Here is a 24,045-nt window from a genome sequence, read left to right on the forward strand (position 1 = left end):
AAACATTATCTCCACTGTATTTCAGTATAATATCCATTACATACATTTAATACTTATCGAGTTACCTTTGAATTGAGCATCAACAGTATTTAAAAGCTTTAAGCATAAAAATTAAAACACAGCCGAATGAATTAGTGTCCCAGTGTTTATGTTTGAACCTTTTTGGATTCCACCGAATTGTGTTTAGTGTTTGCTTGACCAGTTTAGGTGGAACTACTATTGAGAATATTTTTTTTCAAATCGTAGAACCTAGGCAAATGTATTGTTTTTACATGATGTTTGGATGAAATACTTTTTCAAAGGTCTGCCACTACTACTACTAACAACTTATTGCAACAACAAACCAATACAACTGAGCACGCTTGTCCACCCTAATCGTTCCAAGGCTTAAGTCTTTAATGTCTCCCCTCGAGTTCCAGTTTCTTTTAAACCTTTTTGTCCTCTTCCTACTCCATTTGGGAACGACCTGCAGTTCGTTTAGCCCCAGGTGGATGACCAAAAAAATGCGATTCTTGGCTGTTGATTATCATTAAGACATTACTTAGCCGTCTTAATCTATATTTCCTTTTATTCTTAGAAATTGCTATCTAACATCATTCTACCTACAGCTAATCGTTTGGTATCAGTCAAATGGTTTCCAAGGGGCTGACTTCTTCATATCGGTGTGACCTAAGATGTCGTGTAAAAAGATATTTTTATAACGTCATGTAATAATGGTTGTGGACGTCATTATCCAAATGGTAGTATACCTCTTCTACGGAACATTCGGGTCCATTAGAACTTAAAATCACTTCAGGTAGAATTATCGATTCAGTTCAAAGAGGATTTTAAGTAACTAAACTTTTAGGTCCAAGACTTATGAAAATAAACGAAAACGCTCTGAAAGTGAATCAAAGACTAATGATGAGAAATCGAAAAAAGAAAAAAGGAGAAAAAGTGAAGCCGAAGAAACACCGAAGGAAAATCCAGGATCGCAACTGAAGGAATTTAGGCAAAAAATCCAATCTGGGTTTTATGATTCCCTCAGTCAAAGGTTTGTATTGCTCAATATTACTTTATATTTTCGAATCGGGCTCAAATTTGGCTGAAAGGGGGGGGGGCTATGAAAAAAGGTTACCTTTTCTGCTCTCTAATCTTCCATGGTACTTATCAGCAGATAATGTTTTGGAGTGCATCAAAAAAGTAATTATTCATAAATCTTTCTAAGGGGAGAAACTTTTGTTCAAAGTAAAACACAAGTTGATTTTTAAATCACAGACCCTGGACAAACAACTGCCTCACAAAGCTTAATTCACTCTTATTGGTGGTGGTAGTCCCTCCTCTTAAAATATCACTATCTCTAGGTTCGGAAAATTATTTCAGAAACTATTTTTGGAAATTTTAAGCCTTGGAGGAGCTAAAAGCACAGTTCCCGCTGATGCAGAATGTATTGTAGTGTGAAGTTCCTTCCCACAGAAAAAAAAAATATTAAATAACAGGATGTCATCCAAAAAGTAAAATAGCAAATCACAGAAAAATCAATTTTACCGTAAGATTCGTGCAAAAATGTGAAATTTAACCAAAATAATCAATTAAAGGGGATTAAACACCCTGCCTACATACGCATTTGTATAGGCAATAAGTACCCTCAATTAAAAGCAACGTTAGGATTTGCTTTTTTCAAATGAATGAAAACAAATTAATTTAGTTATGTATATGAAAGAGGGAGATAACTAGTAAATTTTCTGAGATTTGCAATGGAATGTTCATGGAGAGGTTCTTCCTTGTTCTTGAGTCAGGAAAATTTCTCGATTTGCGATTAAGGGTCTGATTTTTCGATAAGTGTTATTCCCTAATTCGTTTAGCTCATATTTTTATAGAAATTTGAAATTCACTTGTGGGAATTTTGTTAGTACGTGTAATACCAACGTAATGAAAATAGGGGGTCTCCATTCAAGCCTCGTAGCTTGAAGAACCGAAAACATTTTAGGCTCGATTCATTAAGTTGTTTTATATTAATTATTATATGATAATATTAATATTTAGTAATAAAAATTAAATACTTTAAAGCCCTTTGAATTCGCCTAAATATTACAAGGAAGAAAACGAAATATTTGAAGCTAAAATTTTGGAGGGATGAAACTTGTTGATTTAGAACATTTGAATCAGCTTGAAAAGTATAGGCAATTGATGTATATTTTAAATAAACCAATGAATTTTACATTCTTAGAATCAGTCTAAAGATCATATATTAAATTTATATATAATGTAAGGAAACGGTTCTATAGATGCTAGGGTTAAAGTAACAAAGGCTACTCCTTACTTACCATGTACTCCTTTATGCCCAGTACCTCTCGAAGGAGACATTAAGCTATCACGCCTGCATAAAGTCGGGGCGAGGGGAAATCGCCTCTATCTTTCAAGTCATTGTTCGAAAATTTACAGATGTGAGTCCTTCTAGCTTTAAAATGTTCTTAAAGATTAGGCTTAAATGATGTGAAACATTTGGTTCCTGGGATTCTAATAGTTTGCTGTTATAACCAATTCTGCGTATTGTTTCAAATTTCTATTTGAATGAAGATTTACATAATTGCCCGTCTTTGGCTAAATTATCTAGATAAAAAATGAAGTTACTTATTTTTTTTTGGGGGGGGGGGGGTTAATGCGCTGAAAAACACGTTGCTACAATACTTGCAATCACACCACAAAAATTAATATATCTAAAGCCATAGTATGTTTTAATTATGCTTCCGAATTTTTAAGATAGTATGATATATTTATACTTACATAAGACTAAATACGTTGAAGCGGGAAAAAAATTGTTGTTGCATATTGTTACGTCTATAAATAGAAGCAACATATTGATTTCAATATTTGATGTGGGAATGGCGGTTTAGGTTTTACTTCCGAGACAAGTTACAGGGTTAGTGTTCCTTCAATATCTTATCAACTTTTCGTGTTTCATACTACATACTGTTTTTTTTTTCAATTTATTTCATCTCTGCCTTCAAACTAAGCTTCCTTTTGCTATGTATATATCTACCAAACTTAGCAGATTGCTTTCATTGTCCAGACCTCTCTCTCTTCTTATTTATCTGGTTTTTGAAAGTTTCCTAAAGGAGAGTTTTCTATAATACTCATTAAAAAAAGGTAGCCTGCTTTATTCAAGTCGTTATTGATAATAGTACACTGGTTTTGTTTTTCTATTTTCAGAAAAGCTACTGCTTCTGATATTAAAATCTCCGATGAAGAAATTCGTAAGTTAGCAGAAGAAATCGAAGAACAACTGTTCAGCTTATTCAATGGTGACACTGGAATGAAATACAAAACTCGCTACAGAAGCCTTATTTTTAATATTAAAGACTTGAAAAATGAGGGACTATTCAGGAAAATTCTGACTGGACAAATTAAGCCCGATCATCTTGTGCGAATGACTGCAGACGAGCTTGCTTCTGAAGAATTGGCTGAGTGGCGTCAGAAGGAAAGCCAGCATGTGAGTCTTTTTTCCATTTTGTGTAACTCTCTTAATGTTGAGTCAATAAGGCAAATTATGTATTTCAAGTAGTCTGAAGTCTGAAGTACTTCTAGTCTGAAGTAGCAAGCTTCAAGGAAATGCATTGCTTCTGCTTGTTTGGATTAGTATAAAATAAAATGGTCTGAAGTCTGAAGTAGCAAGCTTCAAGGAAATGCATTGCTTCTGCTTGTTTGGATTAGTATAAAATAAAGTGGTCTGAAGTCTGAAGTAGCAAGCTTCAAGGAAATGCATTGCTTCTGCTTGTTTGGATTAGTATAAAATAAAGTGGTCTGAAGTCTGAAGTAGCAAGCTTCAAGGAAATGCATTGCTTCTGCTTGTTTGGATTAGTATAAAATAAAATGGTCTGAAGTCTGAAGTAGCAAGCTTCAAGGAAATGCATTGCTTCTGCTTGTTTGGATTAGTATAAAATAAAATGGTCTGAAGTCTGAAGTAGCAAGCTTCAAGGAAATGCATTGCTTCTGCTTGTTTGGATTAGTATAAAATAAAGTGGTCTGAAGTCTGAAGTAGCAAGCTTCAAGGAAATGCATTGCTTCTGCTTGTTTGGATTAGTATAAAATAAAGTGGTCTGAAGTCTGAAGTAGCAAGCTTCAAGGAAATGCATTGCTTCTGCTTGTTTGGATTAGTATAAAATCAGTAGTCTAAAATGAAGTAGTCTGAAGTAGCAAGCTTCAAGGAAATGCTTTGCTTCTGCTTGTTTGGATTAGTATAAAAATATTTGAAGTTGTGTCAAAACTTTGTTGATTGAATAAATACCATCAAAGGTGATCAGACACATGATATCTACACAGTTTTTGCTGATAAACATGAAACTGAATATTTGAAAACAAGAGAATTGTTTAGGGCTCAAATCTCTGAAGTAAAATGAGGCTGATGGAGGTAGGACCCGCAGACATACATTAAACTTGGTCCATGGTAAAACAGCTTTAGTCACGAGCCTGTGATAACAGCCAAGACTGGGTCCAAGTAAAGTCCAGCATGTCTGAAACCTTTCATTTTGAGAAAGTGAGTATGAATGAGGACGATGAGGGGAAGTTGAACGATATATTTGACCATATAAAAAAATTCTATTAATGAGGTTCTTACAGCTGAAAAGTATACCAAACTGGAAAATGTATTGCCGTCACTGATAAGTTGACGCTAGATGGCGTTGAGTGGTTTTAACAGCGGTTTCTCGATTGTGGTGTCATTGTTATAAATACTGCTTCCGAGTTTATATTTCCTGTTGGTGCATGTTTCGTTGCGTCACTGTTAATGAGATATTTAATCTTATGTCTTTCTTATTTTTTGGTAATCGTTAAAATATTACCTCTGCAATTTATTATCTCCTGTTTCTGATTGCAGAAGAACACAAACCAATTTTATTACAAAACTATAATTGTTAAGAGTAAGTCCTTGAGTAATTACGACATTTAAATAATGTACTGCCAATTTGCCCCAGATTGACGTTTAGAATATCGATCTAGGTAGAAATTTGCTATCTCACTAGGCTAGTTACAAATTTTACAATGCTAAGATCGCCAATATTTCTCGTTTATCATATTACTGATATAAAATGCTAATTAAGGTGATAATTGGTTCCCACTTAGTTCATTTATATTTATTTTTTCCTGTTTTTTTATTTCGTTTTGCACACAATTGTCAGATTTTGCTACTCTCAGTTTCTTATGCCTTGTATTACGTAGCCTACTTGGCTTACTTAAGTCTTCTGCGCAGAGAGGGAATGATGCTTGCTGAAACCTTACCACTGTACCTGACCTCCATAAGCTCATGCTTATATTCATCTCTATATTGGTGCGAGTAATGTCTTTAATATTTGGGAAAATATATGAGCTATGCTCTTTTTGGAATTTCTATTGGTGGAACTTGCTTTTGTAAGTACTACACCAAAGCTTTGTTATAAGTTGACGTATCTTCGTCTTCTAGTCAAAACCTTAAAAAAATGTACAAAAATATGGAAAGTAAAATTCATTATTCATATGGTATGATTGAATCCCAATTCTGTTTGAATACAGCCCTTCTCACAAAGATTTTTCATAATGTATCTCTGCTGGGCAATATGGGGCCCCGGTTTCTATCACAGTTGCAGCAAGGCTGGATGAAAGGCTTTCTATCTATTTCTGTAAAAACAACCTGGCGGCTTAAACGTCGATAAAAGTCGACGCCCTATGCGCCATAAATGAATCTGGACTATTCTATCTTTTTCTTTTTAGTCTTGCCACATATCTCATGCCGTTTTAGAAACTGTGTTTAGTGCCGCTGTGTGTGTTGTCTTTATGAATTATTGTGTTTAATTTCGTTCTACTGTTGACTGAGTGAATATTGTCGTTTTAAAAGGAAGTGTGCGTTCTTTAGATCTAAAAATGCTTGCTGTGAGTTCTCGCTTGGGCTCATACCTTATGAGAAAATATGGTGCATCTGATCCATATGCCAAGTATTGTGGGCTTAGTGCTCAAAAATGCTGTAAGCCAACCAACCAGAAATTAAAAATTGTCACTTTTTCATGTTTAATATCAATTGTTGTTGTTGATATCTTGATGTTTTTTTTATTTTTTTTTTAATTTGCCCATCTTTTTTCTTTTCTTTTATATGATGAGTTGTAAACTAAGGCGTACGTACATACAGTGAGTAAATGAGTCAATTACGGGTAGTTGAGATAAATTCAGTTACTATTCAGAGTATTACTTCTTTCTCTAAAATTGATATCGAGTTGTGCATTTTTGAATCTTTTGCGAATAATCAGTATTGTGACTAAACTTAATAGCAGCACCTTTTACTTTTTTGTGTTTCTTTTATGATTGGTGTGAAAAACTTGTGCCACGCTGTCTCTTATTTTTCAGAGCCATAGCAGAGTGATCGTACACGAAGTAGATGCCTCTGGTTGTGCTTTTTTCACCTTTCTAGTAAAAAATTGAAGAAAACAAGAAAACAAAAATTTCTTGTTTTTAGCAAATGGAAATAATGCTTCAACCTGAGAATGAAATCCCATCCATGAGTTCCAGTACGGGACCTTTAATAAGATTGATATCGAGTTGCACGTTGGTGAATCAGTATTGTGGCTAAACTTATTAGCAGCACTTTTTTTCTATCTTGTTTATATTTGGTGTGAAAAACTGGCTCTGCCATTTTCTCTTATTTATCTGAGTCATAGCAGAGTGATCAGACACAAAGTAAAAGCTTCTTGTTGCGCTTTTTTTACATTTCTAATAAAAAAATTCTTGTTTTTAGCAAATGGAAATAATCCTTCAAACTGAGAATGAAATCCTATCAATGAGCCATAACAGAGTTGTCAAGACACACAAAGGAGAAGCAATTATTGAGGAACGGGAAAACAAAAATTGTAAGTAACTAGCTACTCTATTGCTTACCTTATGCTATCTTGCTGTATTGCGGGAGCAACACTTTGATTTTGCCTTTTATTTTTTCCTAGTCTGACATTTTAGCTTATTGCCATAAAGTGGTAAGGGCGTTATATCTGCCATTTTTATAGTCGGATTGATGAATATGCCATTACATTATTCAAAGCTGTGTATAATTCTTGCCTGGGACCAGACAAGAAGTTTTTCGCTAGTAATTGAGCCAGAGCCTAGAGTGTGTGAATTGAAGCGGAGTTTTGCCGTTTATACTCGAGAAGGAATCTGAAGTTACGCAGAAAAGCTTTCTTTTCATCGAGCTATGTTCCTACTTTCGACTGGAAAGCTCTCTTCTAGCAGGCAAATAGGCCAGTTCCAAATCGAAGTGGAACTATAATCGAAAAGTACTTAAGACGGTTAGCTGGCCCCATTGCCAACGAAATTAGAGATTTTTTTTTAATAGCTGATCAATAGTCCTTGGTGAGCTGACCAAAGTATATGCCATCAGTTTTTTATTTGTACAGAAATCCTTTCAAGTGATATGCCATTTAGAAATTTCAAGAGATTGACAACTTTAGTTTTGCGGTACTCTTAAAAAAGACGAAAAAAAGTTCAAATTTTAAGACAAGGGAAGGGCTTTTAAGTAGCTATGGGCTGCTATGGCTTGTTTTTTGTCTCCTTTTTAATTTTGTATATTAATTGTTTTTGGTTTTTTTAGAACCTTCCCATCGCAGGTTCTAAATTGTCTTCATTATTTCCTATATTTTTCACGCAATTGGCCTCTTTAATCTCGTTATTTTAAACTTAGGTTTAAATCTTCTTTTTTTTTTAACTTGATTTTTCTAGGATGTACGCTAAAACCAGAATTTAACCCCCTTAGTGATATTTTACGGTACTTTTGACACATGAGGTCTGACATTTTTTCGTCTTTTTACGCATTCAATTGTAAGTTATTTTAAATACGCAGGGTGTCCTTGCCGGTGATAAACTCTGAATTGTCTTATCAGGTGCTTGAAACAAAAGAAGCGTTTTTTGGACGAATTTTTGGAAATTTTTGAATCTTTGGAGAATTTGTTTGGACGAATTTTTGGAAAGAATCCAAAAATTTCCGCAACGTGTTTGGAAACTGATAGTTTTACGCATCATGTGTTTTTACAACCAGATGAGACCGAGATCAGATCAGACCGAAAACAGGTCAGATCAGACTGAGAACCAGGAATCCTAGAATATGTCCTAGAATGCTGTAGTCTTAAAATTATAATGATGTTCAAAAACCAGCTTCAGATTTTACACGTAAATTAGAAAAACTATTCTATTTGTTACTTACTTGTACTTGTGGCGGGAATCAGGCGTTTCCACTTCGACCGGCATCGATGATCTTAGAGACCTTCTTGGACCGTGTTGTTTGATCGTGTGCCAGCTGCTCTGCAAAAGCGAGCCACTGCGTTGACAATCTGTGACCGAATTTTCTGAAACCCCCGATTGGTTCAAGGTCTGACTTGGCCAGGTTCCACCAGTTCTTCCTCTGTCCTCTTTGGCGTTTCTTCCAGTAGCTAATAGGCTCAACCAGAAGTATTTGGCGAGGCAGGTACTCTGGTGGTTTCAATAATAATGCATGGCCCAACCATTTCAAACGGCGTTCTTTAGTAGTGAGCACAACATCTCTCTGAATATTGCACATTCGACGTATACTCACGTTGGAGATACGGTCACGTAGCTGTACTCTGAGAATTCTTCGCAGACAAATATGCTCAAACACCTTAAGTGTATTCTCTTGCTGTAGTTTCACCGACCATGTTTCGCACCCGTAAAGGAGAACGGTGCGGACTAGTGCCATGTAAATTCGAACTTTCGTTCGGACACTGATTTCGCGGCGATTCTATAAGGGTTTCCGAAGGGAGGCAAAGACTGTCTGCGCTTTCTGTATTCTCTATTGGATATCAGCGTCGGAAGATCTGTCAGTACAAAGCTGGGAGCCTAGGTATGTGAAACAGTTGACTTTTTCCAGCTGAACTTGGTTGACAGTTAGTGGGAATGGTCCTGTGTCGTGGTTAATAGCCATGAATTTCGTTTTCTCTGTGCTGACTTTCAAGCCGATCAGGTCTACCCAGGCCACAACGCTGTCAAGCATTTTATTTGTTGCAGGTTAATTACATGTCTTTTTTTTACATTTGATTCAGCGATATATTAAATTAGATAGTTGTTCAGAATTCCGAACCAAATGTTCAATTAAGTCAATTCAATGAAATATATGTGTGTGTTCAGTTCCTAAGTAACCTTTTAATTCGAAAGTATTGGATAGAAAAAGTTTGTAAAGCGTAATTTTTCAGGCGCTATTTCTAAGTATAATTTTTCTTTGTGTCTCTCTCTCTCTCGCTTTCTCTTATTAACAGAATGCTATTGTTCTATGATATCTAATTAGTCTTTATAATTATTTCTTTTAGCTCAAGAAAATAAAGTGGATGACTTGGCAACGATGCATTCAGCTCATACGACAATCGACCCCACTTGCGTTCTGTGCACCGGTAAAATGCTTTCAGAGGAAGACGTTCAGACTCAGGATACTGTAATTAACTTTCTGTTCTATCATATTTTTGGGGCTACTTCTCAGTTTAGAAAAAAATTGTTCAGATAAAGAAAGAAATTAAAATACGGTAAATACTTGTGTGAAATTTTGAGCTCATAAAGAAAATGTTTTATGTCAGAAGATTTTCAACAGGTAAAAACTGCTGCCGTTGGGTTAAAGCATCCCATATACGTTTTAAATCAATCTGACCAGAAGTCTTTCATTTGAGGGTGATTGTTGAGGAATACTGCGTATTTCACCTTTGATCTAACACACTAGCTTGAATAAATCGATAAATTTTCGAATAGTATTTGTACATCTAATTGTACCAAGTGATAATCTATCGAAAGTGATTGGAGCAGTGGCGACACTTTAGGCGAAAAAAAATATGCTACTTTCCAGTATTTTCCCTAAGAAACGAACATACTTTTTAAAAGAACCTCATAGACCAGAAAAATAATTCCCCAGTCTTTTTAACTCTGCTCGATAGTAGTGCATCGAATTAGAACTTATTGAAAGGGGGGGTGCTACTTTACAAACACTAAGCGATAAATATCACGAAAGAAGTTGAAAATTTTTAATCATAGAAAAACTAAATCAGAAAAGGAAACTGCATCTATTTTGAACTTCCATTGATAACGCAGCAAACATGGTGGATTTGGGGCGCATCCTTAATTTCTTAATTACCTTACCTTACCTAATTAATACCTTACCTTAATTACCTTATTATTTCTTAGTTACCTTACAATTACCTTACGTTGGGGCGCATCCTAACGTGATTTCCAAATATCAAGAAAAAACAGTGAAGAGTCGATACAATATTTAAGGATTAACAGAGGGCAGACAAGGTCGTGAAAATTAAGTGTAAATGCCATGCAAAACAAAATTAAATGTGCAGAAAATATCATATAAAAGAAACAAGAAATGTTATATAAGATATCAGTCATAAGAAACATTATATAAGTACTATCCAGTAATTTTAAGCTCTAGATTTCTTAATTCTCATGAAAAAGAGGATTATTTAGACAGAGGAAAAATAAGAAAGATATAAATAAAGAAATTTTAACACCCTGATATGTGCTACATCCGTTTTCTCACTAAGAAATGGTTTAAAATCATCGAATGGATCTTACAAGTCCATTGGAAATTTTTCGGTAAAGACAATTGGTCGTATCTACCAGTAAAAGCCTGAAGGTTATTTGTAGATTTCCAAGTACACATACTTGGATTTATTATCATTATTTCGTATATTGTTGTTACCAAAGTTGTTGAAACAACCAAAAAAAAAGGAGCAGGTAGAAGAAAATCTCTTAACACTATAAAATTTCAGTTGTACAATTTAGATTAATTAACTTCATAAATAAAATCAATAAAAACCAATATTAAGAACACACGGAATTGTAGGAGAGAAAAATCGTAGAGCAAATGAGATAATCTTTTCGTAAGCAATGAACTGCTTAAAACAACTTTTTTTGGATTCTCTGTTAGTTCAAATAACGTGTTATATGGAGGAAATGTATCCGTGTTTTAGTTCGTCATACCTGTGTACAAAAAGAAGAGGGAAATAAAAATAGAAAGGAGATAATGAGTAGTAGTGGTAGTAGTAATAATAATTGATTTAAAAAAAAGGTGACAAAATCAATCGGTAGCACAAGAAAAGTGTCGCTTGCGAGGGTGTGCTATTAACAAAAAGAAAAAACAAAACTGAAAAAAACAAATATATTCCATAAGAAGTCGGAAGCTGAAAAGGTATATATATATATATATATAGCTTTTCTTTCAAACTTTGACACTTATAAAAAAAGGGGTTGGAGCTACAAACATGAGGCTGGAATACAATAACGTCAGTAATATCTGCACTTGACATACTTGACCTAATTCTGTTGCTCTGCTTGGTCGCCAGTTTGGAGGGAACTGGTTGATAGCGTCATCAATCTTCTTCGAGCCCTGTCCTGGGCTAGGAATGGGGCCCTTATTTGGTTTGACATTACGGCTGAAGAAGCATATTATTTCAGCCTACCTGGTATGTGGCCTTTCTCGAGGACACTACCAGCTGTTTTCTGAGGGTTTGTAAAGTGTGGTGATCCTTTCGATAGTACTTGGAAGGAAACGGAGTAGGTTGCCATACAACCTTAAGAGATGGTCTTCTTCTTGAGTAGAAAGATTAACCAGCTTGAAAGGGTCTCTGTTGTGGGTCTTGTCATACCATTTGAAACCTGTACACAGAAAAAACATGGGGGAGCAGTTTTCACCAAAAACAGAAGGACGCCATGTTCTATGTTGTGAATCTTGTCATACCGTTTAAAACCTGTGCACAGAAAAAATATGGGGCACAGTTTTCACCACAAAAAGAAGGGCGTCAGGTTCTCTGCTTTGGATCTTGTCATACCATTTGAAACCTCTACACAGCAAAAACATGGGGTATGGTTTTCATCATAAAAAGAAGGACATCAGGTTCTGTTTTGTAGATCTTGTCATACCATTTGAAACCTGTGCACAGAAAAAATATGGGGTACATTTTTTACCACAAAAAGAAGGGCGTTAGGTTCTCTTTTATGGATCTTTACCATTTGAAACCAGTACACTGCAAAAACATGGGGTGCGGTTTTCATCATAAAAAGAAGGACGTTAGGTTCTGTGTTGTAGATCTTGTCATACCATTTGAAACCTGTGCACAGAAAAAATATGGGGTACATTTTTTACCACAAAAAGAAGGGCGTTAGGTTCTCTTTTATGGATCTTGTCATACCATTTGAAACCAGTACACTGCAAAAACATGGGGTGCGGTTTTCATCATAAAAAGAAGGACATCAGGTTCTGTTTTGTAGATCTTGTCATACCATTTGAAACCTGTGCACAGAAAAAATATGGGGTACATTTTTTACCACAAAAAGAAGGGCGTTAGGTTCTCTTTTATGGATCTTTACCATTTGAAACCAGTACACTGCAAAAACATGGGGTGCGGTTTTCATCATAAAAAGAAGGACATCAGGTTCTGTTTTGTAGATCTTGTCATACCATTTGAAACCTGTGCACAGAAAAAATATGGGGTACATTTTTTACCATAAAAAGAAGGGCGTTAGGTTCTCTTTTATGGATCTTGTCATACCATTTGAAACCAGTACACTGCAAAAACATGGGGTGCGGTTTTCATCATAAAAAGAAGGACATCAGGTTCTGTTTTGTAGATCTTGTCATACCATTTGAAACCTGTGCACAGAAAAAATATGGGGTACATTTTTTACCACAAAAAGAAGGGCGTTAGGTTCTCTTTTATGGATCTTGTCATACCATTTGAAACCAGTACACTGCAAAAACATGGGGTGCGGTTTTCATCATAAAAAGAAGGACATCAGGTTCTGTTTTGTAGATCTTGTCATACCATTTGAAACCTGTGCACAGAAAAAATATGGGGTACATTTTTTACCATAAAAAGAAGGGCGTTAGGTTCTCTTTTATGGATCTTGTCATACCATTTGAAACCAGTACACTGCAAAAACATGGGGTGCGGTTTTTATCATAAAAAGAAGGACATCAGGTTCTGTTTTGTAGATCTTGTCATACCATTTGAAACCTGTGCACAGAAAAAATATGGGGTACATTTTTTACCACAAAAAGAAGTGCGTTAGGTTCTCTTTTATGGATCTTGTCATACCATTTGAAACCAGTACACTGCAAAAACATGGGGTGCGGTTTTCATCATAAAAAGAAGGACGTTAGGTTCTGTGTTGTAGATCTTGTCATACCATTTGAAACCTGTGCACAGAAAAAATATGGGGTACATTTTTTACCACAAAAAGAAGGGCGTTAGGTTCTCTTTTATGGATCTTGTCATACCATTTGACCAGTACACTGCAAAAACATGGGGTGCGGTTTTCATCATAAAAAGAAGGACACCAGGTTCTGTTTTGTAGATCTTGTCATACCATTTGAAACCTGTGCACAGAAAAAATATGGGGTACATTTTTTACCACAAAAAGAAGGGCGTCAGGTTCTCTTTTATGGATCTTGTCATACCATTTGAAACCAGTACACTGCAAAAACATGGGGTGCGGTTTTCATCATAAAAAGAAGGACATCAGGTTCTGTTTTGTAGATCTTGTCATACCATTTGAAACCTGTGCACAGAAAAAATATGGGGTACATTTTTTACCACAAAAAGAAGGGCGTTAGGTTCTCTTTTATGGATCTTGTCATACCATTTGAAACCAGTACACTGCAAAAACATGGGGTGCGGTTTTCATCATAAAAAGAAGGACATCAGGTTCTGTTTTGTAGATCTTGTCATACCATTTGAAACCTGTGCACAGAAAAAATATGGGGTACATTTTTTACCACAAAAAGAAGGGCGTTAGGTTCTCTTTTATGGATCTTGTCATACCATTTGAAACCAGTACACTGCAAAAACATGGGGTGCGGTTTTCATCATAAAAAGAAGGACATCAGGTTCTGTTTTGTAGATCTTGTCATACCATTTGAAACCTGTGCACAGAAAAAATATGGGGTGCATTTTTTACCACAAAAAGAAGGGCGTTAGGTTCTCTTTTATGGATCTTGTCATACCATTTGAAACCAGTACACTGCAAAAACATGGGGTGCGGTTTTCATCATAAAAAGAAGGACGTTAGGTTCTGTGTTGTAGATCTTGTCATACCATTTGAAACCTGTGCACAGAAAAAATATGGGGTACATTTTTTACCGCAAAAAGAAGTGCGTTAGGTTCTCTTTTATGGATCTTGTCATACCATTTGAAACCAGTACACTGCAAAAACATGGGGTGCGGTTTTCATCATAAAAAGAAGGACATCAGGTTCTGTTTTGTAGATCTTGTCATACCATTTGAAACCTGTGCACAGAAAAAATATGGGGTACATTTTCTACCACAAAAAGAAGGGCGTTAGGTTCTCTTTTATGGATCTTGTCATACCATTTGAAACCAGTACACTGCAAAAACATGGGGTGCGGTTTTCATCATAAAAAGAAGGACATCAGGTTCTGTTTTGTAGATCTTGTCATACCATTTGAAACCTGTGCACAGAAAAAATATGGGGTACATTTTTTACCACAAAAAGAAGGGCGTTAGGTTCTCTTTTATGGATCTTGTCATACCATTTGAAACCAGTACACTGCAAAAACATGGGGTGCAGTTTTCATCACAGAAACAAGGACGTTAGGTTCTGTGTTGTGGATCTTGTCATACCATTTGAAACGGAGTACACAGTAAAAATATAGGGTGCAATTTTCACCATAAAAAGAAGGGCGTCAGGCTCTCTGTTGTGGATCTTGTCATACCATTTGAAACCTGTTCATAGTACTATGAAGCAAGAAGAAACAGTGGGAAACATTTGTAACGAAATATCAGTGATTTAGGAAGTCGTCTTTGGGAAAAACTTTCAGGAGTTGAAACTGGGCCAAGACTAGTCTTTTATCTGATGGGAGGTTTTGAACTGTGGTGCTTTTGTCCATGTGCTGAGGTTGAGGCATGAGGCTGAGGGATAAAAGTAAAAAAAAATTAAAAAACAACTACTATGGCTGATATAAACATCGAGGTGATTAGGAAGGCATATGGAAAAGGTGTTTTACTAAAAAAAAAGTTATTTAGTGAACAAGTGCAAAAAAGTTTTTTTCTTTTATCTTTTTTTAATTATTTAAATTATTTACATTGATTAAAATTATTTCAAAGCTATTGGATAAAGTGGATCTTATTGAGTGAACCATTTTTTTTTTTTTTTCCTCCAGAGTGTACAAATTTAAGAATCAAGTGCTTTAATATTAAAAAAAAATAATAATAATATTAATGATTGGACTTGGTCAGCGTAGCTTCTAAAATATTCAAATGTGGTTTTAGTATCAGAAGCTCTTCTCCTCCAAAAGTTAATAGTTTTCCTCTGGATTTTTTTCCAGGCTGTGAAAATAAGCGAGCCTGAAGGAGAAACTGTAGTGAAAGTGGAGAAAAGCAAGCGATCTAGAAGTAGAGAACGCAAGCACAGCTCCTCAAAAGACAGCTCTGATCATCACCGAAGGGACCGAGATCGTCATCAAAAACATCATAGACGGCACCAAGACGAGAAAAACAGAGATGGTAAAAGACACCATGATTCAGGCGAGAAGCATCATGACGATCGTCACCACTACGAGGACAAAAAGAAAGATAGAAAAGTACATGACTCAGATGAGAAGCAGTCCAAGAAGAGTAAACTCGTAAGTCATAAGGAAGAAAGAAAAGTGACTGAATCTAAAGAGAAAAAGACTCGATTTTTCCCCGAAATTCAGAGTGATTACAAAGCTGAACCTGAATCTGATCTCAAAGAGGAAACTTTAGCTAGAGCGCCAAGTCGTAGTCGTCACCATTCTGATTCAAGACACGGAGAATCCGTTAAGCAAGATGAAAGTAAGCCTTCTGTAGCTCTTAAAGACGTCAAGTTGGATGAGGTTACTGCTCCAGCTGAAGGTGCTCCACTGAATGTTTCACCAGTGGTTTCAAAAACTGTGGAAGAGGAGCCTGAACCGTCTGAACTGAAGGATGTGGTTACATCGACGTTGTCTCAGTTTGAAGTGGAAGAATCTCCTGTTGATAATTCAGATTTAACAGAATTTTATGATGAACCGAGCTCAACTATCAAGTAAGAGGTGTTTTTTTGGCTTTTTTTCATTGTAGATGGTTCTTTTCCTTTTATTTTATTGCATTTCTTTACTTAATTTATTAGACTGAATATCTGAGATAAGTTTCTCTTTCTTTCTATCCCCCTTTCCTTTTTTGCCGTTTTAATCCATAATGGTAGCTTGATCGCTCTATTTACGTTTAGCATAACTTACCTTGTGTTTCTATTGTTCTTTTATGAATGTATATAAATATTTTAGACATTCTTCATTTTTATTGTTTGGCACAAGTTTCCCAACAAAATTATGTTTACTTTTAGATAAACAGATAATAAATGTTTGTAAAATTCAATATCTTACATCCTTCTCATAATTATTATATTAACTATATTTTATATAAGCAACTGAGGGAGCTGGGGGTGGGAAAATCTGTTTGTTGGTTCTTACAAAAGGATTCTCATGAAAGAAGAATCCTCTGCATAGTTATTATAATAAGTATAATTTATACAAAGAACTGCTTAGTATTAAAACCTGTATATACAGGTTTTGGTAATAGTGATTGAATTCCTGTTTTTCCCAATTATCAAGATATATATTCCTGTTTTTCCCAATTATCAAAATATATATGGTTTATGGATTATGGATTATTATTATGAATTATTTAAAAAAAAACCGCACAAAAAAATAATACAAAAAAAGAAAAAATTCCCAAAAAGCCTTATGGCTTGTGTGGCCATTCTCGAAACTACAAAAAAAAATTAATTATCAGTGGATTCCACTAAAAAAAAAAAAAAAAAAAAAAAAAAAAAAAAAAAAAAAAAAAAAAAAAAAAAATCACCACTTGAGACCCTGTACTACACTAACCTTATATAACAACACTTTTATGCACTATTTCCCTACTATAAGTAACTAATTCAATCAGATTTCATTTCTGGGCTTGGGAAACTTTTCTGGGGCTGGAAAATATCCTTGTTGGTACCGGAAAAAGGAGCTAAATGAAGACAAGGATTTGGCTCAGTTACGTTTTTTAGTGATTTTCTATACATATTTTATATTTTTATATTTATGTCTGATATATTTGAAGAGGTGATGTTGGGTAACAAGAGGATCGATCCAGTGGACAGCTGCAGTCACTTAGGAAATGGTTGGTAAAGACGATGGGTGCAGTGAAGATGTTAAAAGTAGAATAGCCAAGGCTCAGGGTGTCTTTTCATCAATGCTCAAGTTAAGATGGGTAGGATATGTTCTTTGGATGAAGGATGACAGAGTGCTGAAGATTGTCCTTGTCTCGGCCAACCATCGAAACGAAAAGCAGGTCGTCCCCAAATTGGTGGGGAGTATGTCGTAAGGAAAGTTTTAAGGGAAATGGGAATTTCCTGTGGGGGGGGGGGGGCACAAAGGGAGACTTTGGATATACTGGGATGGAAGAGCGTGCGTGGATGTGTTGGCCTTAGGCGGCTTTTTGCTGCACGTTAGTTGTTAGTAGTAGTATATATACTTAATGTGTATCATATGTCTTGCAGATTTCATTGTAAAATTTCATTCGTTTTCAGAACCCCTGATTGGAATGTCGTTTCTCCAGTTCAGCCACCTGCCAAAGTTTGGAAGGGCAGCATTTCTGTAACGGAAATTGGCAAATTTCATGCTGTAGCTTTTGAGGTGAGTGGAGGACATCATGAGTATAATCTTCGTAAATCTATTTTTGGTAAATTAGATAAAATAAGCTCTTCCATCTACAGAAAGTAAATAGAGATTTTTTCGTTTTAAAATTGATCCAAAGATTCCCCCCCCCCTTTTTTTTTGTCAAATAATCCCCATACCCTCTTTAGATTAATTTTGTCATAAATCTGTGATTTTACATGTTTTTGCCAGGATGAGCTTCAAGAAGAAACTAACGATTCTATACTTGTGGGCTCAGTATTAAATGAGGGATTCCATTCAATGCTGGTCAAAAGGATCCCCCTGGGAAAATTGCAAAACCCTAGCCTAATAATATAGCATTTTTGTGACCTCTCCTCTCTGAGGGGAAATTCCATGAACGCCTCCTTCCTAAGCGTCACATCTATGTTCATCTTCGCTTGCTTTTTCATGGACGTTCAGAAAAGTCATTAACAAATTAAACTTTTTTATATAATTTGTTTCATGTCACCAATAGAAAAATTAGGTCCCACCCATTGACTAGTTTTACCGCGTGATGACAAAAAGCTAACTATTTCCTATTTGAGTCCGGAGTCCAGTAGTAGTTGATAATTTTGATATTAATTAATAAATTAATATGATACCTTGTTTACACTATAGCTGATAATAAGTTGGAACTAAGCTTATTGAGTAGGATTCTATTCAGGGGCTTCAAAATGTAAAATGTGTGTATCTGGAATTGTAAGCGTTCGGGTGCTGAGCCATGACCAGAGTGTAGTGGTAGCTGATCTGTAGTTGGTTTTTAATCATTGCAGCGATGGCTGATTTTTAGTTAGCTTTCACTGGTTGTTGTGATGCAGTTGATATGCGGTTGGCTTTCGCTCAGGTTTCTTTTTTGTTATTTAGCTTTAAAAAATCCTTCTTTTTTGTATTTATTTATACAGAAGGAAGGACCATATCAAGAAGAACATAACTCGTCTTCCTAGGTTATAACACTCGCAAACAATATATGTAATAAAGTAAAATAAAACAAACAAAAATAATAAGAGAATTACTGATTGTGTATTTTACTTGTCAGGGAAAAAAAGAGTGGATACGTTTTTGTACCTTTGACTACGCAATAGATTGTTCTCGTAGCCTATTTTAATAGAGTCTAAATACGGGGGAGATATATTAGAAAAGCAAAGACGAGATGAGATGAGAGAGGATTTGCCCTCGACGGCAAGTAAAATTGTAAAAAAAAAAAAAAAAAAAAAAAAAAAAAAAAAAAAAAAAAAAAAAAAAATCTGGACTTCAAAGAATTCCCCATGCAGAAAAGACTAAAAGAATTGGAATTACTCAAAATAATGCATTTAGCATTAAATAATATAATTTAGGCTTTTGGTAAGACCTTTGAATTTTTGTCGAAGCAGGTAGGACAAAAAATAGTATATCTTTCACTAACTAGATTAATTCAACAATAAATTTACTTATACTAATTAAACTAAATAGCAGGCTGGACAGTAGCTAATTAGAAATTTTTGATCATTTCATCTTTTTTTTAAATATATCTTTTGGCAAAATGAACACCGATTGTTATTCCTTTTCCAAGGGTCTCAATTTCAGGTTTTTTGAAGTGATAGGCATAATATTTTTTCGGTGAAGGTAATTCTAGGTATATTCCCTCTATAAAGCAGGTCAACAAGGAAAACCCATCCCTGGGAAGAACGTAAAATAGTAGGGCAAACTCTTAAAGTGTGACGGTATTTCATGTAGTGGGCAGATCCGAAAGAACATAAAAAAAAAATAATTATGTATAAAATACAGAAAATAAATGGCAATATCAGAAAGAAAATCCAGTGTTTCCCCTTCTTCATAAATGTACCTAATATGACAAAAAAAAAGCACAAATCGCTATTCAGGATTAGGGTGTAAGCTTTGACTTTTGAAAGGTCTGCAAATATTTGTAAGTCTATACCCTTTTATATTCTAATCATTGTTCTTTAATGTTGTAGAACCAGTCAATATCCTGGGACAGTGTTTAGAGGGCGGATCCTTTCTCCAAAGTTCATCAAGTGTACCGGGAAATATAAATTCCACAAAAAAATGTGTTTCCCGTATAGACTCTCAAATATCTTTAGGGATGATTAAAGTTCTAACCTACTATTTATAATATCGCTTATTTAGTATTGATATTCTGTTTCAGGTTTCGAAGGCTCCAGAAGAATTTTACCATGAAGTCAGATCCCATTTAACTGTTGTTGGTCGAATCAAGCCCGATCAAGTTGCCAAATATTTGAACGAAGTTAGAAAAAGTGCATCGAGGGTAAGATTAAAACGGTTTCTATATGATCAAAAGGATTTTTGCAGAAGCTTTATTAGTAGAAATCTACACACAAATAAATGTATATATATATATATATATCATTATTATTTTCTTAATGTTTCACAAGCTTTCTATCTCCTTCTCGTGCCAATCAAAATGCATAATTAAATAAGCGTAGTTTATGCATGTCAACGCTGACCCTTGCGCATGAGCAATAAAAGCAAATCATTTGAAATAGCAAATAATGTGCTATCTTTTGATAACAAATTTAATCATGTTTGAGTATTTTGAAGGTAAATTCTCGGCATTTTATCCTATAAAACCTGTTTCAATCTTCATAAACTATCGAGCTATCACAGCCCTTTTTTGTTTTATGTATGTGGAATAAAACCGTCATTTTTCTGAAAGTCAGAAAGTCTGAAAGAAAGAAAGTCACGTGGCTAAAAAATCAGAAAGCAAATGACAAGAAATAGAAAGAAATATGATATATTTGACCGCAAATTCAGTTAGTCATTTGAGTATTTTAAGATTGTAAATCTGAATATGTTGTTTGAACCCTGAAACGCTGTTTAGCTTTTTAGCGTTCTGAACAGAGAACAGCTGTTCTATGCAAAAACAGTTGTCTGAACGTTGAAAATGGATTCTCTGTTTCTGTGTCCGTTTCTCAAAGGAGAAAGGCTAAAAAATTGGTAAAGCAAATGATAAGAAATAGAAAGGAATATGCTACATGATGATCGCAAATTCAGTTATTCCTTTGAGTATTTTAAGATTGTAAGCCTGAAAATGTTGTTTGAATCCTGGAACGCTGTTTAGCTTTTTAGCGTTCTGAACAGAGAAACAGCGTTCTGAACAGAGAACAGAGAGAACAGCTGTTCTATGCAAAAACAGTTATCTGAACGTTGAAAATGGATTCTCTGTTTTTGCGTAGAGAAAAATAACCATCCAAAGATATAATTTGCATGTATTGTGTATTTATCCTCCTGTTTTTTGTTTTTTTGTTTTTTTTTAAATAAACATTTAAAATGAAAGAAAGCTGAACTGAAGAGTTTAGAATCCTACCATGTTCCAATTGTTTACGCATATAGATACTCGTATGCAACGTATATGAAACATCTATGTGCGTTTCTCAAAGGAGAAAGTTTGTATGGTACAATAAATAATGAAAACTTCTAGAATTCTTTGTGCTTTTTTGTGGTTGTTATCTAGAACCGTAACCAAGTAATAATATTTATTACTAATATTAATAATATTAATATTAAATTAAATGATATTATATTATCTTTTAACATTATATCAAATATATATAATATTATTATTATTATAATGTATATTATATATATATTATAAATATATATATATATATATATATATATATATATATATATATATATATATATATATGTATATATTATTTTTAATATTATAATATTAAATAATATTAATAATATTAGAGTAATAATATTTCATTTGTGTCTTTTCTTTATTTGTAACCTATTTTTGATGAAATTTCTTTATTTAATTTCCTATTATTGATGATATTAATAATATTAATATTAAATTAAATAATATTGTATTATCTTTTAATATTATATTAATTATATATTATATTATTATTATAATATATAGTATATATATATTGTATATTATAATATATATATTTGTGTATATTATATTTAAATTTATAATACTAAATAATATTAATAATATTAGAGTAATAATATTTCATTTGTGTCTTTTCTTTATTTGTGACCTATTTTGATGAAATTTCTTTCGCTGTTCACGTTTTTAAAAAACTGTGTCATGTTTTTTCAAGAGCTTTTTTGTGCCTCCAAAAAGGCCGGAACGTTTGGGACTTATTTTTTATATTGCATTGTTTTTGTCAATAAATACCATTCCATAAAATAAAATTTAACCCTTTTCTAATTATTGAATTAATATTATTTCGTAATGGTTGAAATGCAATGATTCGTTTTGGAGGATGGGCAGATCAGTAGGGTCAGGAAAATCAATAGAAAAATCTATTTTAAAAATTTACGAACGGAGTCGTAATTTTTTTTTTTTTTTAATTTTTAAAAAATTTTAAAAAATAAAAAAAAATTTAAAAATTTTTTCCTCAACATACTTTAAAAAATAAGTTCTAAAAAAGACTATTTTCATCTAATGGTAAAATGTTTTCATATATAATACAATGTAATACAAATATAATTCAATCTAATACAAACATATAATACAATTTCAATATAATACAAAGTTACTATTATATAGTGGGCACACCAGTATGCCCGAGCCAGGAGTCTAGAGAGCCGAAGCCTACAAGGACTAGCGGTATTCCTTTGGTGAGGTCTAGGTGATGATAAGCACTATAGAATAATTTATTTGATTTAAGGTTTACTGTTTTATTGAATTCTTAAAATTACAAAAAAAAACATTAACCCCCAACAGAGATCAGATCTCGTAAAGTTGGGTATATAAATTGTAAGAAATAAAAAAATTAATACATCGGCATAATAATAATAATAGCAAAAATTAACTTCGTTAACCAAAAAACAACAACAACAAATACAAGAAATAAAGAAATGCTGGGAAATATAGAAATATAAAAGAAAAAAAATATAAATAAAATATAAATATGAAAGGAAATATACACAAATATATCCCAGAAAAGGGTATATACCTTACTTTTACAAAATCTGTCCAGTATAACATATAAAAGAAAGAATTGTAATTGAAAATCTAAAATAAATTAAAAATATACTCAAACGCTAAAATACATTTTTATGCTCTTTTATTGTATATCTCAAATATACACAAGGAAATGTACTCAAATATGCCCCAAAACAAGGGTATATACCTTTATATTGCAAAGTATGTTCAATAAGGAACAAGAAAAAAATTGTTATATTCATGAAGATAATTGACAATGTTTCCTTGTGCCATGCAAGATCGAATCTGAAATCTTTCAAATATGCAGACTCAGACCCTTCCACTGCACCAGCACAAGATAACTAATGATTTCATTTTGGGGAACAATGATGTAAATTGTTTGTAAATATAGTGTGAACAGGTAGGTTCTTGCTATTGTGTTTAATGCAGTTATGCCTCATGATTTTTACCTACTACCTTTGTACCGCATTAATCCAGTAAAAAGAAGTGGGCGTATCTAGAAATTAAGGTATATTTGCAGTTTACAACATAATTTAGCTAGGATTAAAATGAGTACATCACTTGATGCCTTTTCTTATCCCCTTTAATTGTTCAGTAATTGTTTCTGGCACAAATTCCATTTTGATTCCTTAATAGGGCCCAAAAAGGTAAAACACGTCCATAGTTGCCAAAAATTAAAAAGCATGTTTAAAAAAAACTATTTCGTGAGAAAAATTAATAATTTCCAGCAAATTTAGGAATGGTAATTATTATTTTCCTTTATTTTATTTAGAAACATACCTGCCAGTCTGTTTAGAAACATGCTTATGAACTTTTGGGGACTTCGGGCTGTTATGAGCCCTCTTAGCCACTTGAGCAGGGATTTTAGAAGAAAAAAATATCATGTTTGAATATACCATTTTAATATTCCATTATCAATGGTCTATAAATAATCTTTAATAATTTCTTCTTTAAAACTGAGTTTTGTCGTTCAGCTTATATTTGTTCGAAATGAAAGGTATTTGGTACCTAAATAGACCTTGACCTTTTAGAACTTATAAAAGGAATTCGGTATATTCTAGAATTCTAACGAGCCCAATGAAGGGGCAAAATCAATCAACAGAGACCTCTCGCACAACCAGGATTTTGTACTTGAGAGCACCATAGGCTGATTTTTGTCTTTGAGTTTATAGCTTAAATTTACTAATAGCAATTTTGCATGTACAAGGATTCTTGTATTTGGTTTATTGTTTGTGTGCACTGTTTGTCTTAGGTCTTTGGATTTGTGCATAAGATCAATATCTCATGCAAATGCGTATCCATTTATAATAGCTGTATTTTGCCCAGTTTTTTTTTTTTTCATATCAAAAATAGAAATTTAGAAAAATTTATTTTGGAAAATGGGCAGATCATTAGAATCAGGAAAATC

General features: G+C 33.8%; 1 protein-coding gene across 1 annotated transcript in view; it reads left to right on the forward strand.

Moving 5' to 3' along the window:
• Window positions 1-24,045, forward strand: part of LOC136031542 (PHD finger protein 3-like) — a 151,024-nt gene that overhangs the window by 94,275 nt on the left and 32,704 nt on the right. Inside the window, exons 15-21 of the mRNA XM_065711212.1 lie at window positions 848-1,033; window positions 3,193-3,472; window positions 6,740-6,851; window positions 9,309-9,430; window positions 15,335-16,053; window positions 17,584-17,689; window positions 19,854-19,973. Of these exons, the coding sequence (XP_065567284.1) occupies window positions 848-1,033; window positions 3,193-3,472; window positions 6,740-6,851; window positions 9,309-9,430; window positions 15,335-16,053; window positions 17,584-17,689; window positions 19,854-19,973 (1,645 nt within the window). The remainder of the gene's footprint in view (window positions 1-847; window positions 1,034-3,192; window positions 3,473-6,739; window positions 6,852-9,308; window positions 9,431-15,334; window positions 16,054-17,583; window positions 17,690-19,853; window positions 19,974-24,045) is intronic.

This window comes from Artemia franciscana, chromosome 9 (assembly GCF_032884065.1).
Source record: "Artemia franciscana chromosome 9, ASM3288406v1, whole genome shotgun sequence".
NCBI classification, from domain to species: Eukaryota; Metazoa; Arthropoda; class Branchiopoda; order Anostraca; family Artemiidae; genus Artemia; species Artemia franciscana.